The sequence below is a fragment of the Gambusia affinis genome, linkage group LG04, assembly GCF_019740435.1.
Source record: "Gambusia affinis linkage group LG04, SWU_Gaff_1.0, whole genome shotgun sequence".
NCBI lineage: Eukaryota > Metazoa > Chordata > Actinopteri > Cyprinodontiformes > Poeciliidae > Gambusia > Gambusia affinis.
This window is the reverse complement of record NC_057871.1, coordinates 18,743,553-18,757,648: the sequence shown is the minus strand read 5'-3', so window position 1 is coordinate 18,757,648 and position 14,096 is coordinate 18,743,553. Positions and strand designations below refer to the sequence as shown.

The 14,096-nt window shown below is 35.5% G+C and overlaps 1 protein-coding gene across 1 annotated transcript; it reads right to left on the bottom strand.

Annotated features, from left to right (window-relative positions):
• Positions 1 to 347: 347 nt before the first annotated feature.
• On the bottom strand, positions 348 to 14,071 carry LOC122829395 (dynein axonemal heavy chain 6-like). Its single transcript, XM_044113923.1, has 18 exons — positions 13,710 to 14,071; positions 12,129 to 12,196; positions 10,621 to 10,788; positions 10,071 to 10,424; positions 9,412 to 9,546; positions 9,160 to 9,308; positions 7,430 to 7,607; positions 7,228 to 7,314; positions 7,043 to 7,144; positions 5,879 to 5,959; positions 5,657 to 5,777; positions 4,417 to 4,568; positions 3,806 to 3,958; positions 3,420 to 3,671; positions 2,536 to 2,664; positions 1,858 to 1,971; positions 1,607 to 1,750; positions 348 to 1,486 (listed from the first exon to the last, which is right to left on the bottom strand). Exons 1-18 carry the CDS (start codon positions 13,780 to 13,782, stop codon positions 1,319 to 1,321), a joined length of 2,628 nt encoding a protein of 875 aa, XP_043969858.1. The 5' UTR covers positions 13,783 to 14,071; the 3' UTR covers positions 348 to 1,318.
• Positions 14,072 to 14,096: the final 25 nt, after the last annotated feature.

The window sequence follows — 14,096 nt, the reverse complement described above, 5'->3', positions numbered from 1 at the left end:
AATCCTCCATAAGCATCTTCACAAGAAAACCAGACAAATATCCGACTTCTGATGGTCAAACACAATGCTGTTCTACAAAACACTATGTGAGAGCTGAATGGTAACACCTGAGTCCTACCAGTTCCTCTCAACAATAAGACATTCCATAAATCACCGTGAGACATCATTCTATGTATTGTTCACCCACAAGATTCATTACAAGCTGAAAAATAAGGTGACGTAAAGTAACAAGAACTAGGTTCAGTAGTGAAGATAAATTTCACAAAATAAAGTTCTTGCAGCATCTGGAAGGACAATGTTTAAACTGATGCATTTGAAACAATAGGAACACCAGATCACAACAAAGATATGTTTGAAAAAGTATTCTTCCCAAGCTTCCTTTATTAGTTTTAGTCAGAGACTGATTTGTCATTACACAATCTTGCATGCATCCAGATGGGATGTTTCAGTAGGTCAGTCTTGAGAAATGGCATAGAAACAAGTCACAGATAGACACAACAAAAAGACAATCTGGGATTGTAACAGTTAATTTAAAGATGTCAGCTCCTCCTAAAGTTTCTCCACACCAAGTCCTTCTTCTGCATTTAAAAAACCCAAAGTCCTTAATTTGGACTACAAAGGAAGAATGGCATTTCCAGGAAATAGTACCATATTTAAGTTTAGGTCTGTTTTATTTATTCATTTGCTTTAGCTTCAATGCTTTACCTTATTGCCTATTCACTACTTAAAAGCAACTGTTGTTTGTGAATGCTCTTACACAGAAATGGTTAAAAAATGGTTCTGTTCTCAGCGCAAAGTCTGTGTGCAATTCCTCATTTTGCTGATATCCTCATTTTGCTGACAGCTTTATAAATTCCTCCACCAAAGTTTAAAACTATGTGTTACAACCTCCTCCTTTCGCAACTGTGCTCTCCACACTCCTACACCACGGTTGCAATCCATTTTCCAGAGCAGAGATAAAATATCAAAAACAAGGTTGAAAATAAATGTGTTTAATAGATCTGTTAATTTAACTGCCTTTAATATTGTGATAATATTCCTACCAAAAAAGAAAGTTAGCTCGTAACGCTGCATTTATATTTCTAGTATTTTCTTGAGTTAATAGATCCTTTCTGGAAAAAAAAGTACCTTGTTTACTAAATCAGAATAAAGCTGGTAACGATGGTTTGTAAATCTGAACTGTTTGCCTGTGTCTATTCCATCTGGTTAATTTATAGGTTAAGGGTAATGTGTTTGTAAGCTTAAGGAGTATAATTAAGATGCACACATGTACTTACACACAGAAGTGAAATAAAGACTGAAAAAGGGTCTATGTTTGCTAACTCAATATCTGTAGTATCTCTAGTCCACACGAGAAGACATCATGTTCCTCCAGTGTGGCAATAGTAACTTCCTCCACATCCAGAGTGGCGGCCACTAAACTCTCCAAAGACACCCACCGTCCCGGCTTCAAACGCAAATTCAACAGATTACCGATGATAGGCGCCTGTTGAAAAAGCAGAAACCGTTCTCGTAAACTCTGACGTCAACAATCAGCCCAGGTTAGAATGACATCACCCAAGTGTCTAAAAGTTCAACTGTCTAATTTGAACTTCATCCTACCTACCTTCTGTTTCATTGTTTCCACCTTATTTTTCAAAACTGCAACTGAAGAGTTTGGGGGCAGGCCCTTCTCTAGCTGCTCGACATACTGGTCAAACTTGCTAATCTGCGAGCTCAACTCCTCCATGTCCATTTCCTTCAGCTGGGTCTTTGGGGAAGTCGAACAACACAAAGATACGACATAAGGTCTCCCTGCACATGAAGAAGAATGAATTTTTTGTTTTTTTTTATGCTCAACACATTAAAGCCTCTGACCTGCTGCCATTTATTGTGTAGTCCGTCCCATTCCTCGAAAGAGTCCCAGAGAAGCAGGATCAGCCTGAATTTTGCCGCCGTCTCCTCCAGGACATCAAACCTGGTACTCTCCAGCTTTACCCATCAGAGCAGAAAGAATTACTTACTTTGGAGATTGGCTTTTAGGGGTCACTGATAAATATGCTCCAATTTCCTTTATTTTGGGACATTGGCCAATGTTAAAACCGATCTTATCCACCAACGTTATCTACGTTCCCAAAAGTCTAAAAGTCAGCCTCTCCCTGCTGAGAGGGAGTTGACTGACAGACCCACCCACCTGGTCACGTCTGCATAAGTGCCATTAACAATCATCGTCCTAATGTTGCCAATGTAGAGTTTTTGTTGCTATATTAAGAGACTTTTCAGACAAAAAAAAAAAACAAAGAAGAAAACGGTATTGGCAAAAATCGGAATCAGCAAGACAGGCTTTTTTATTTTTTTATTTTTTAAAGATCAGTGATCATCTAAAAACTACAATTGGTGCACCCCTGGTTGTGACTGTCAAAACTAAATGAAAAATTCACTGCAAAGATGCTGGACTGCATCTTACTTTGATGCAGTTCAGCATCATAGTAAGATCATGTTTACTTTGCTATCACAGTATGTATCTGAAAAAAAAAAAAAGACAAAAAGTAGCACCTTGAATCTACTTTCATAGAAAGTACAGGATGACGCCTGGGCTTCCAACCTATTTATATCAGTCTGGATCTTCTCAAAGTCGGGACGCACTTTGCTGGGGATTACTGTGGTGTCCAAAAAGTCTGGATTCTGCACATAAAAGAACACACCTCTAAACAAAAAGCAGAGCATCTTTATACTTAAGACAAGGTTGCTCAACAAGTCAGATTTGTACAATTTCACACTTCTCCAGTAACAGATTTCTGAAAACTTTACAACATTCTGGACATTTGAGTACAAAATATTGACCTTGAATTGCTTTAATAATAATCAGGTCTTAATATCTTTAGGTACCACTAAAAATGAAACAAAACAATGATGAAAGAGCTTTTTATTTACTGGGTTTTGATATTAATTTTGTTGCTTTTTACTGCTATCTGCTGTAAGAACCAAAATAAATCTGCTCTATTTCAAAATCTATAACTCCTGGACTTTTCACGGTTTCCCCATATAGATGGAAGTATCCTACAATAAACACACATTTTTTAAAAGCAGTTTGCAAACATATTTCTTTCTGTAAAAAAAGGTTTGGTGGTTTGTTAGAAATTTTATCCAGTCCCAAGGTATATATTTTTTTTTTACATACCAGATCTATAAAATGAAAAACAGCACACATCCTATTCTTCTCTACATTTCAATGGTGAGTATAGGAACCATCTTTAAAGGGCAGATAATTGGAAACCACTGCAATGAGCCGTTAATTTTCTGTAAGTTCTAAATGCATGTATAATGTAATTTTTTTCAGGGAGGTGTAATTGTATTATATTTGTTATTTCCATTTAATTCCCATTTGTAATACACAGGATTAAAACAGAAAAGAAGTAGAGTATTTATATACATTGTACCTGCAACACATGTGCCAATTTTCTGATTTCTTCTTGCATTTTATTTTCATCTGTGGCCAGGGAGCTGGTAAATCTCTCCATGTTCGACTCCCTGTCTGCCACCCCGTCGTCAATTAAATAATACAACAGGCTGATGTTGGGTTGCAGCGTGACGAAATCCACAAGGTCCTGAGATGGTACGGTAACAGAGTACGATTTGAACAGATTGTACACCTTGGAAACATTGTCGTGCTGCTCCTGTACATCCAAGATCTAGTGAGATGGCGAAAAAGGGTTATAAATAAAAGAGAAAAAAAAAATGGACTCCTATTTATCAATTACAGCAAATATTTCTTTTGACATCACAGCTGTGATTTAACACAACAAAGGGGAAAGTCGCTTCTCACTCCGTCCTCAAACTCATCCAGGAATATGAGCTGCTCCGCCATCTCCACTGTTGTGGAGGGATAGGACTCCAGTTTAGTTTTGGCTTCACCAACTTTAGTCAGGAGGTCATCGACTTGTTTCCTAGCCAGCTTTATGAGCATTCCATGCGATTCCTAGAAAAGATGAGAAACAAGGACTTCTACAACACACCTTTGACTACACAATATTGTCTAATAAAAATGTTAATTTGACCTTTGGTTTAACTGGAAAGTATTTCTCTAATTAAATGTCTTCCTGTGGCATCGAACATTGCTTACAACAGAATGTCAGATGGGTTTTATTTAAAAGAATAAAAAAAGAAAAGGAAAAAGGCCTTGTAGCTAATTTGTCAGAATATCATTGTGGCCCAAAAAAAAAAGCATTACTGAAAATCATTTCAGTACCTAATGTTTGCAATGGAAATTTGCGCATGGTAGGTTGTAAATCCGTGGGATTTTTTGACCACATGAAGCCGGTAGAAGCTGATTTAGAAAAGAAAATGCTAAAGGAATTGAAAAAAATTGCAAAGTCTTTCAATGGATTACATTGCAGTTGGATCAAATGTCTCTATATCCATTAAAGTAGTTCTGACCTCTAGAGAAGAGAGAGTAGAAGCATTAAGCTGCTGTTTGAGCTGTGATTGATCCACCAGCAGTAAGCCAAGATGCATCTTGTCTTGGATAGCTATAGCCTCCTTATATTTACCGTGGTATAACTCCAAGGTCTTGGCAAAAAAGCTCAAATCTGTAAGACAAAGACAAAAAAAAAACTGCTACTTTGTATATGACTTACGAATACATACTCTACAGTGCTATGACAAAGTACTTGGTGCACACTAAATTTTATTGTTTTTTTATTTTTCTTGCTACATCTAAAGCGTTCAGATCATCCATTAAAAGTTACAGTAAAGCATGCAGATTAATACACTGCTCCAATAAGACCACTTCTTTCAGTAACGTGTAACTATTTACAAACCAGATTAAAAATGAGCTATCAGGGTAACTCTGCGCTACCTTTTTTGTCATTTTCCTTTGTAAGAAAATTATTTTGTTATCTTTGTATTTAGGTGTGGAAGTGAAAAAAATTGAGTTCAATTCGGATAAAATGCAGTGACATGTCTGTACAAAGAGAAATAGCTATATTTAAATGTAGCTATTTAAATTACTCTGCAGAGAAGAGTGGGTCACTATGCCTCCAAAAGCGATGTATAAAAGACATTATGCCAGTTATTGCATGCAGGCAGTTGTTCACAGAGGGCCAGGTGAGTTTGGATAGCTTTCTTCCCTCAGTAAATGAAACCAATATTCAAAAATGTATTTTTCTATAGACTCAGGTTATCTTTGTCTGCTTTTTAAATTTGGTTGATGCTCATAAACATTCATGCGTCATAAAAAGTGACAGCAAATACTGTTTCACAGCTGCTTATATATTTGAAAATTGATTATTGAATTATATACTGATTATAGTGATTCTTGACTTCTGTGACCATATTTGGCCTTATACTCTTGGCTCCATTGTATTTATTTATTTTTTTTTTTTACAATATTACATAATATCTAAAAAGAAATGTATTATAGATAGGAGACAATTTGTATTTTCATGCATTATTTCCTAATGACAAACGACTGATTTGGGGTTTTTAATATATCAAAACATGTCTAGACAAAAGAGATGCAAATAAAATATCATAATATCAAAGAGTGAGAAATTTTTCAGTCTTTTGGATCGAGTCATAGTGTGATAGATTCCAACACTTGACATAGATTATCGAGAGCCCAAGGTCAAGATTCTAAAAACTGTTCATTGACTGTAATTATTTTTGACACAATTACCTGGTTCTGATTGTCCCATTGCAGCAAGTTCCAGATGTTTATTCTTCTTAGAAAAATCCAGAAAATGCTCAAATGTGCGTGAATAGACTTTGGCTGAATTAAAAGCTATATGGAGTGAATCCTGAAGAGAAGGTAAAAAACAAGCATTAAAAAATTGGATGTAACTACATAGAGTTTAAGTCTGAAAAAAACTCCAATAAAAAAAATTGTGTAAAGACCTACCATGATCTTTTTAATGATACCTTGAAGGTGGATATCTTCCTCCAAGACGGTGTTCAAAGATGGACCTCCCTCCATATCCTCCTTTAAGGGCCAAAAATAAACATACAAGAGGGAAAGGAAGCATTGGACACATCAATGGTTTTATCAGACAAGGAATGAGGCTTTTGGCATCAAATTCACACCAGATCTCAATAACAACCCCAGTAATCCACACATGCAAAGATATGAAGCCAAGTAAATCCATAATCAAATTATGTATAGTAAACTAGGATGAAAGAATAAGTAGTGGACACTCATCTTGAATTGTACACTTTGCATGAAGAATTTAAAGTAATGAAGGCTTCAAAACATCCTGTACAGAAAAATTAGCCATTGATTGATGTTGGGTTTCTGTTCTTTCACACAGATGGCATCAATTCTTAAAAACTCTCATGAGCATATTCTAAACATTATGATCTTTAAGTCCTTTCAAAATATTTCAACTGGAGTCAAACTGGGGGCTTTCAAGTTTCACCATTCCAACAGCTTCCTTTTCTCTTTTTGTAAGAGCTTTACTGACTACTTGGGATTTATGTTGTTTTATATAAATATTTACTATTCCTTTAAGTTATTAGATGCTGGTACCATGATCTGAAAAACAGCTCCACAGCAGGAGGTTTTCTCTTCCAAATTTTACTGCAGACAAGGTGTTCAGGGCCTGATATGAGATTCCAATCCTCCTCCAAACATGATGTAAGCAATGGAATTGGAAAACGTACATTTTGGTACGATCAGAAAATATGAATGCAAAAACTTTCTAAATACTGACAGATCCTGACTATTTTATAAGCTTTCTATGCCCCTCTTAATCTTCATGTTCAATAATTTTTCTGTAGTTCCACTTTTTACAAAGAAGTTATGGACTACTTTGTTTCAGTTTTTAAGCATCTGTGGATTAACTGTATTCTTACAGAAATATGAAGTGCATTTTCTGTCGATATTAGAAATATATTAACTGAAAACAACATTATCATGTACAAGTATTATCTTCAACATAACTACAATTACCTTTACATTTAACATAATAAAAGCTTTAAAGAAATGTCTGAAACATTTATAGGGGAAAACTTACTCTGAATATCTAGTCAGATATTTGATTAGGTTCATGAATATTTTTACCATCACCTGTTCAAAATCTATTGTTGAAACCATTTCAGGGTCTCCTGTGAGGGACATCAAAGTCATTCCTGTATTCTTGAACTCCCTGATTAGGTCTCTGATGGCTTCCTGTAAAAATTATACTTTAAACATATTATATATGTATATTTGAAATGTGAAATATTACTTGTTGCAGAACATGCTAAACAGACCTGAAAGTCTTCCTCAGAGGGCTTGAACGTCAAAACATTTAACTCCAGCAGTAGCTCGGATGTTAATAAAGGAAAGTCGGGAAGAACCTTTGACACACAAACATACAACAAAATAAACTCAAAACCTTGTACCAATGTTCAGTATAATCTGAAGCAGATAATAGCTGACTTTGCTGAAATAAGTTATGAAAAACTGTCCTACCTTCTTTTCAGAATCCTCTTCAGCAGGAGCCTCAGGCTGGTCACTTGAGGTGGGAGGAGTGATTTGGCAGGGCTTATGACCTACCTGTTCTTGGAATACAGTCAGGATGATATTCACTGCATTTAGCACCAAGGAGTGCACTGTGTTAAACATCAAATGGTCAACGTGACGAATGAAGCTGGGAGGGTTAGAAACACAGAACACCTGGATTAGATTTTCCACAATGAATGATAAGTCAGCAGTGTTGCAGTAAGTGAAATTAGGCTATCATTACTGCTATTTCTGATTGTGGTATTTGAGTATTTGTACTTTATTACTTTTGAATAACTCCACAACTTTTGTTTAAAAAGTTAATTTAATGTATTTAATACAAGAAATATGAATTCAGATCATGTGGCCTGCTCTAAAAGAAACAAAATGCATCATAAAGGACAAAATTCCCAAAACACAATCATTAGTAAATTGATGTTTGTGACTCTTTTGAGGATAGAGAGAATAATGAGGGTCGTTTCCTAAAGAACACTTAAATAATGATACTCACATTAACTGAATACTACCACATAACCATCTACAGTCAGAGAAGTTCCCAAAGGTTTTGAGGATAATTAAACTGCCATTACAAAACAAAATAATCACATCTTTCGAGAAGAAATGTTGGCAGGTTTTGAAAGTTTATTTGATCTGACTTCTTGCTTCATATGCATGAAGCAGTATCAACTAATCTGTAAAACAATATGCAAAAATATGTTGAATCCTATTACAAGTCTTAGGTTGTGCAAAGGCTAGTGCGGCAGTAGAAAATATCATAAACTAAACAACAGCAAGAGATTTATTTGTTATTTAATATTTCTAAAAACGTAGCAAAAACAAAATTTGTTTCTCTTGTCCAGAGTTTATGTCATTCATACAATGAATAACATACATACAATCTGGACAAGAGAAACAAATTTTGTTTGCTACATTTAGTTTGTCGCAGACCAAACTTACAGTTAGAAAAAAAAATTATTTTCTTACTTCTAGGTAGCATTAGAAACTATTGTGTATTAGAAACTATTAATACTCTTATCCAACAGTTTAGAGGTGGCCTGTTATTTCATGCAGGCCAACTCTAAACTGTGGCCAGCTGGAAGCTCAACCCACTATGCATACTATGCATCCTCACTCTGTCAGCACATGTAGATGATCCGCATGAGCGTCCAAATGTCAATTTAGATGCTCAGTTGATCATGAAAGTCTTTTACCATAACAACATGTCTGCTATCTTCTAAATGTGATCTAATGGTATCGCAATCTCAATTAAAAACATTGAAAAAACTTGCTTTTACTTTACTTGCTAAAGTAAAAGTAAACTCACCCTTGCTGAAGCAGACGAGAACATGAATGTGCAACAGTCATTCTGAACTTTCGTGAGCTTATCCTACTTTTAAGTGGTTTCATAACCATTTTTTTTTCCCTTTTCAAAGAGTGAAGAAACCAAGCTGAATAAATGCATATTTACACTGTTTGATCAATAAAAATAAATAATAATCTGATTGTTAGCATTGAAAAGATAAATTCAGAATAAAAACCTAAAAGCTGTTTATTTTAATTGAGTGTTAGATTTAAATTACTTGCTAACCACTAGATTCAGCTTTTTAGTACATTTTGCAGAGCATGTTAACTTTGGGAAAGCAAAGTTGGACACAAATGATAAAATTAAGAACACAAATGAAGAGAAGAAATTTACTCACACAGTCATCCGCTTATAAAAAGTCGCATTTAAAACGTCACTGTTATAACTCCTCGCCGACATAGTTTTATGCTCCAGTAGGTATGCACGTCCAGCACCGATTGTCACCTTCTTAACAACTTCTCGAAAGTCCAGAAGGTTAGTCTGTATCTGACGAAACAAACACAGGCAAAAGGTTTCAGGGCACGCCAACAAAGACAAAACTTTAAATGTGTACAATAATTACTTGTGACGTATTTGCTCATGAATGTACCTCATGTTGTTGTTGGACCTGAGACTCGTAGAACCTCTTCAGTGTGTATGTTTGGGTTGTTATGACCCGATACGTCCCTGTCTCAATGAGCTGGCATGAGAGTTTCCTGATTTTCAACAATGCTGCTCTCAGATTCTAGATAACATATACATATTGTTAGTAACAATTCTTTTTTTTATATCCCATTTTTATAACTCAAACTATTATTAAAAAGTTGAATTATTACCACAGATTAACACATTATCTGCATTAATGACACATTATTGAATAGTCTTTACTGCACACTTCTGACAATCACATTTTATGGCATAGAATACCATCCTTGTTGGCGGTGTCAATGACTAGATACCTGTCAAGTCAGCGGTCACTCCCATAAATGTGCAAGGCATAACATAACACTCCTGTTTTAAAAATCATTTTGTGAAAGATTCCTATTTTTTAGAGAAACTGAATTATAGATTTTCCTTAGCTGTGCACAATATTGTCTTTTTTTTATTTAATCCCAGTGTGTGCAATGAATCTACTCAATTTATGAGTTTCACTTTTTAAACTTAGCTGAGTCTATTAACTTTATCACAATGTTCTATGTTAGTGAGATGTACCAGTGCTTGTAAGGATTTCTGTAAAAATGGTTTCTTCACTCTATGCACAAAACATACCGAGTCCAGTATAAACAGGTCGACGTGGAGAACCGCCTTAGCAAAGTCACGCTTCCTCTTATGCACCTCGCTGCGCCACAGAGTAAAGACTTTATATAGTCTTTGGAAAGTCAAGGCTGCAGCGGATTCGGGGTCTAACTCATAATAATCACTTTCTGTCAAGTTTGCAAATAGTTTCTCATCGGTCATTGATAAAACTTGATAACTGTATGCCCTTGCTCTTCCTGAGGGCGTGGCTGACTGGGCTCTCTTTTCTGTAAAAAGCATCCGATTGAAGTCCTTTATGAGGTGGAAGCTGGTCGTTTTTGTCACCTTTTCCAGTTTCTTTTCATGTTTTCTGATCTTTTCCTGTTTCTAGAAAAAGAAGAGGCAGTTATGTGAAAAAAAACCCTACTACAAATAAAATGCATTTATTTGTTTAAGGAGGCTCATAGACAACTTATAGCTTGCTCAAATGATGTTCTAAACATTGAATCTAAAGTGTTAATTTCAGTAATTTTTATGAGTTTTTTTAGCTTCATGGTTTGATCTTAGATTGTCAAAATCTCACCTTAACTGAAGGTTTTGGAGGCCCAGGGACCTTCTCTGTGCATTCTGGTTCCGTTTTTTCCTTAGTTGCAGGTGACTGGGTGTGCCAGCCTAGAAATATCATTTGCTCACGAGTCTTCAAGTGGTTCACACTGGGTTGTTTTCGAAGTACAGGTCTCTTCAATACAGCCTAGATTAAGATGACGAAAATGTCTAAAAATGTGCTGAGAGTGTAAAATTTTAACAAAGCTTTACAGTTATTTTTAGACAGCCATTTACGGTCTACTCTAAGTGGCTTTTACTGGATGTGTTTATTTAGTATGATCAGCCTGTAAACTCGACTCGGGAGGGATGTTGTTAGGCAGAAAAGCACTCAGGCAATATAATAAAGTTAATGCTCCAGTTACTTTAAAATCCTTCGATATTGCGGTTGTTTTAATGTAACATCTATCTGCACAGATTACATTACATTCAAACATTGCATTTATTCTCTTTCAAATTATTAAGAATCACACAAAAGTCCTGGCATTCAAGTAACTAAAACAAGTTGACTAATCTGGTGCACAACTGCCAGCAAAACAGACTCAATATTCAACAACAGCAATGTCAGCCAACTCGGGGGGGGAAAAAGTAATAAAACATTAACATTTTTCTATATCTAATTTCTATAGTAACTCAATGAAGCTTTTTTCTGAGCTTAGACTTTCCTTTGTTCACATCTTTCCTTAACATGGAATATACAACTCAAAGAATTTTGGAGTCTGGTAATATTTTCTTTCTGCTTGTTAAAAGTTTAACATTGTGTTGTCCTTACTTCAACTATTAAATAGAAAAAACAGAAACACAACAGTTTCAGAACTAAAGCTTGCTTTTCTTAATCATGCTACACCAGAACTAAAGGAATTTATCTCCTACATGCATTAAAAAACCCCCCCAAAGAAACACATTAACAAATGGATAATGGAGAGCACTATGGGTGCCATTGGCCACTTTGGATAATAAATCCACCATTGCTCGGTGATAACTGACTAGAGTCTCTTTGAATTTCAGTTTTAGCATGCATTCTTAATAAATGTTGAACTGGGAACTCGAAACAAATTGCCAAAGGTGAAGTTCAAAAAGAAATAAGCTACTTTACTCAGAGCAAATGTAATATGTTTCTCAATAACTAAAAAAGGTTAAAAGAATTACAAAGATATTTTTAAGTTTTTAAATTTAACTTAAACATTATAATCACGTGAGATGAAGCTGTTAATCAGGATGTAAAATTGGGTAATTTTTCTTTTTTCCTTTTATGGAAGGATTGGTCGTGTTGTGTGATTTTGTCAACATAACATCCAAACGTCCTGGGTGTTAATATATCAGCTTACCATAGTATGAGTACAACTAGTGCAGTTTTATACCTGTTCTGGGTGAATTTCAGTTCCCTCGGCCCTTAAGTGGCCACAAAGCTTAGACCACACCTCACTCTGTGATTCATGGTATATTTTTATGAGCATAATGATTAGATGCACTTTCTTTAGGCCTCACCTGAGGGTCTACTTTATATTCCGGTCCTGGTGGTACAGTGGTGCACTCCACTCGATTGAGATTCCATTCTAAGGCAAAAAGAAGGTTTACTACCATTATGAAACGGGCTAACTACAGAAGCATTTAACTGTCAGAGCTAGGAAATAAATTCAGCACTATCTTGTTAGAACAAAATGCTAAGCTTGTTTTAACTAAATAAATTTTAAATCCCATTAACACTAGAGCTTTTGAGCTTCTTATTTTCTGATTAAAAGTACCTAAACAACTTTTGTAGATCCAAAGACAATCGTAAATCCATCATTGAAGGAGCACCCAAGCACAGAGGTGGCCTTCCGGATGAACTTATCTAACTGCTTCCAGTGTAGTATGTTTACGGTTGCTGCTCAAACATTAGAAGATTTCTAATGCCATCCTAGTCAAAAAGGTCTTCAGTAGAATCCCCAGCACTCCCTAAGACTTCAGCCTCCTAAGCATGAGGAACGCTGACCGTTGATATAACCTAGCCAGCATATCTAGGTATAGGATAAATGAGAGCAACAATATGGGTCCCAGAAGGTTTTGTTCACGGTTTCCATGGTGGCCCTACACATTTGCCCTGATATGGGCCAACCAAGGGATGCTGACTGTGAAAGAGCTGTGACAGCTGTGGTTACTCAGATGAACACCCAGGTACTTAAGAGTCCACTATTTAACGTATATCTGAGTTCCCTGGATGCTAATTGATGTCTCTACAGGTTTAATAGTTCAAACCGAGGTGGGTAGTGTACCCAAACAGATTGGCAGATTGTGTGTGAGAGTAGGACTAATTCAAGATATTGTTTACCTTGAGTAAAAATAATAAATAGTCCTCCAAGAAATTACTAAAGTAAGATTAAAACTTTTATGAAAAGCAACTTAAGTAACTGATCATATCTAATTTAATACTTTACAATCAGACAGACACAAAAAGCATTCATTTATGTGCCAGTTCTGGTATTTTAAAGACTAAAATTAAAAAATAAAAACGAATTCAAATTACATAATTACAAATTCAGGTAGATCAAATATTTTTTTCAATATACTTGATTGAAAATAGCATTACATTAGAACAAGACTTGTAAGCAAACAAGAAGTCTCATTTGGACATAATCTATGAGCCTGGTGCCTTTTTGGTTAAAATATATCCGTTCAGTGAAAATACAGTAGGACTATACAGCAATTTTACTCACGTAACAATATATTAAAAATTACTACTCCTAAACTACTCCCCCCAAAAAAGTTAGTATAGTAAATGTAACTAGTTTTATATGTTGTTATTATGAGAAAACAATAGTTCCTCTGACAACTCACTTTTTGTAAGGTCATAAAGGTATATCCCATCTGACTCACATTTTCTCACTCTGTTAAAGCATATAAATTTTGTTAAAAATAAAACTTTCTCGTTATTACATTGTAATACGAGAAACATTTTTACATCTCGTAATGACACGGTGCTGCTCCTTAATATTACCTAGCTTTAGCAGTTAAATGCTTCCGTAGCTAACAACCCAAGTCAAAATGTCTTGTTTTCTTTGCGTTTAATTCCTCTTTAACTACACCCACCTTCACCTTGGAGTGACCAGTCTATAATTTGCTTTGAAATACGTCGGGAAGGGGTCGACGACGATGCCTTCATCTCTGGTAATTGCAGCCGTTGATACAGAGACAGAAACACCAGTACAAAACAGTCCGTGGATATAAGAAACAAGCTGCGGCGTAACGTAAGTATTATAGGACCCAACCGAGTTTTTAAGTTTCGTTAATGTGAAACCTGGTTTCGACAGTATTCTTAAAAATGTTAGAAAAAAAATCCACACTTCGCGTACTTTAGCGTCGTTTTCCAATAACTTATCCAAAGAGTCCTCTACTTTCTTAACAAATCTTTTTGCGTCTTTGTTTTTTTTGGTTACAAACATGAAACTAACGCTTAGTTACCTAGCAACGGAATTC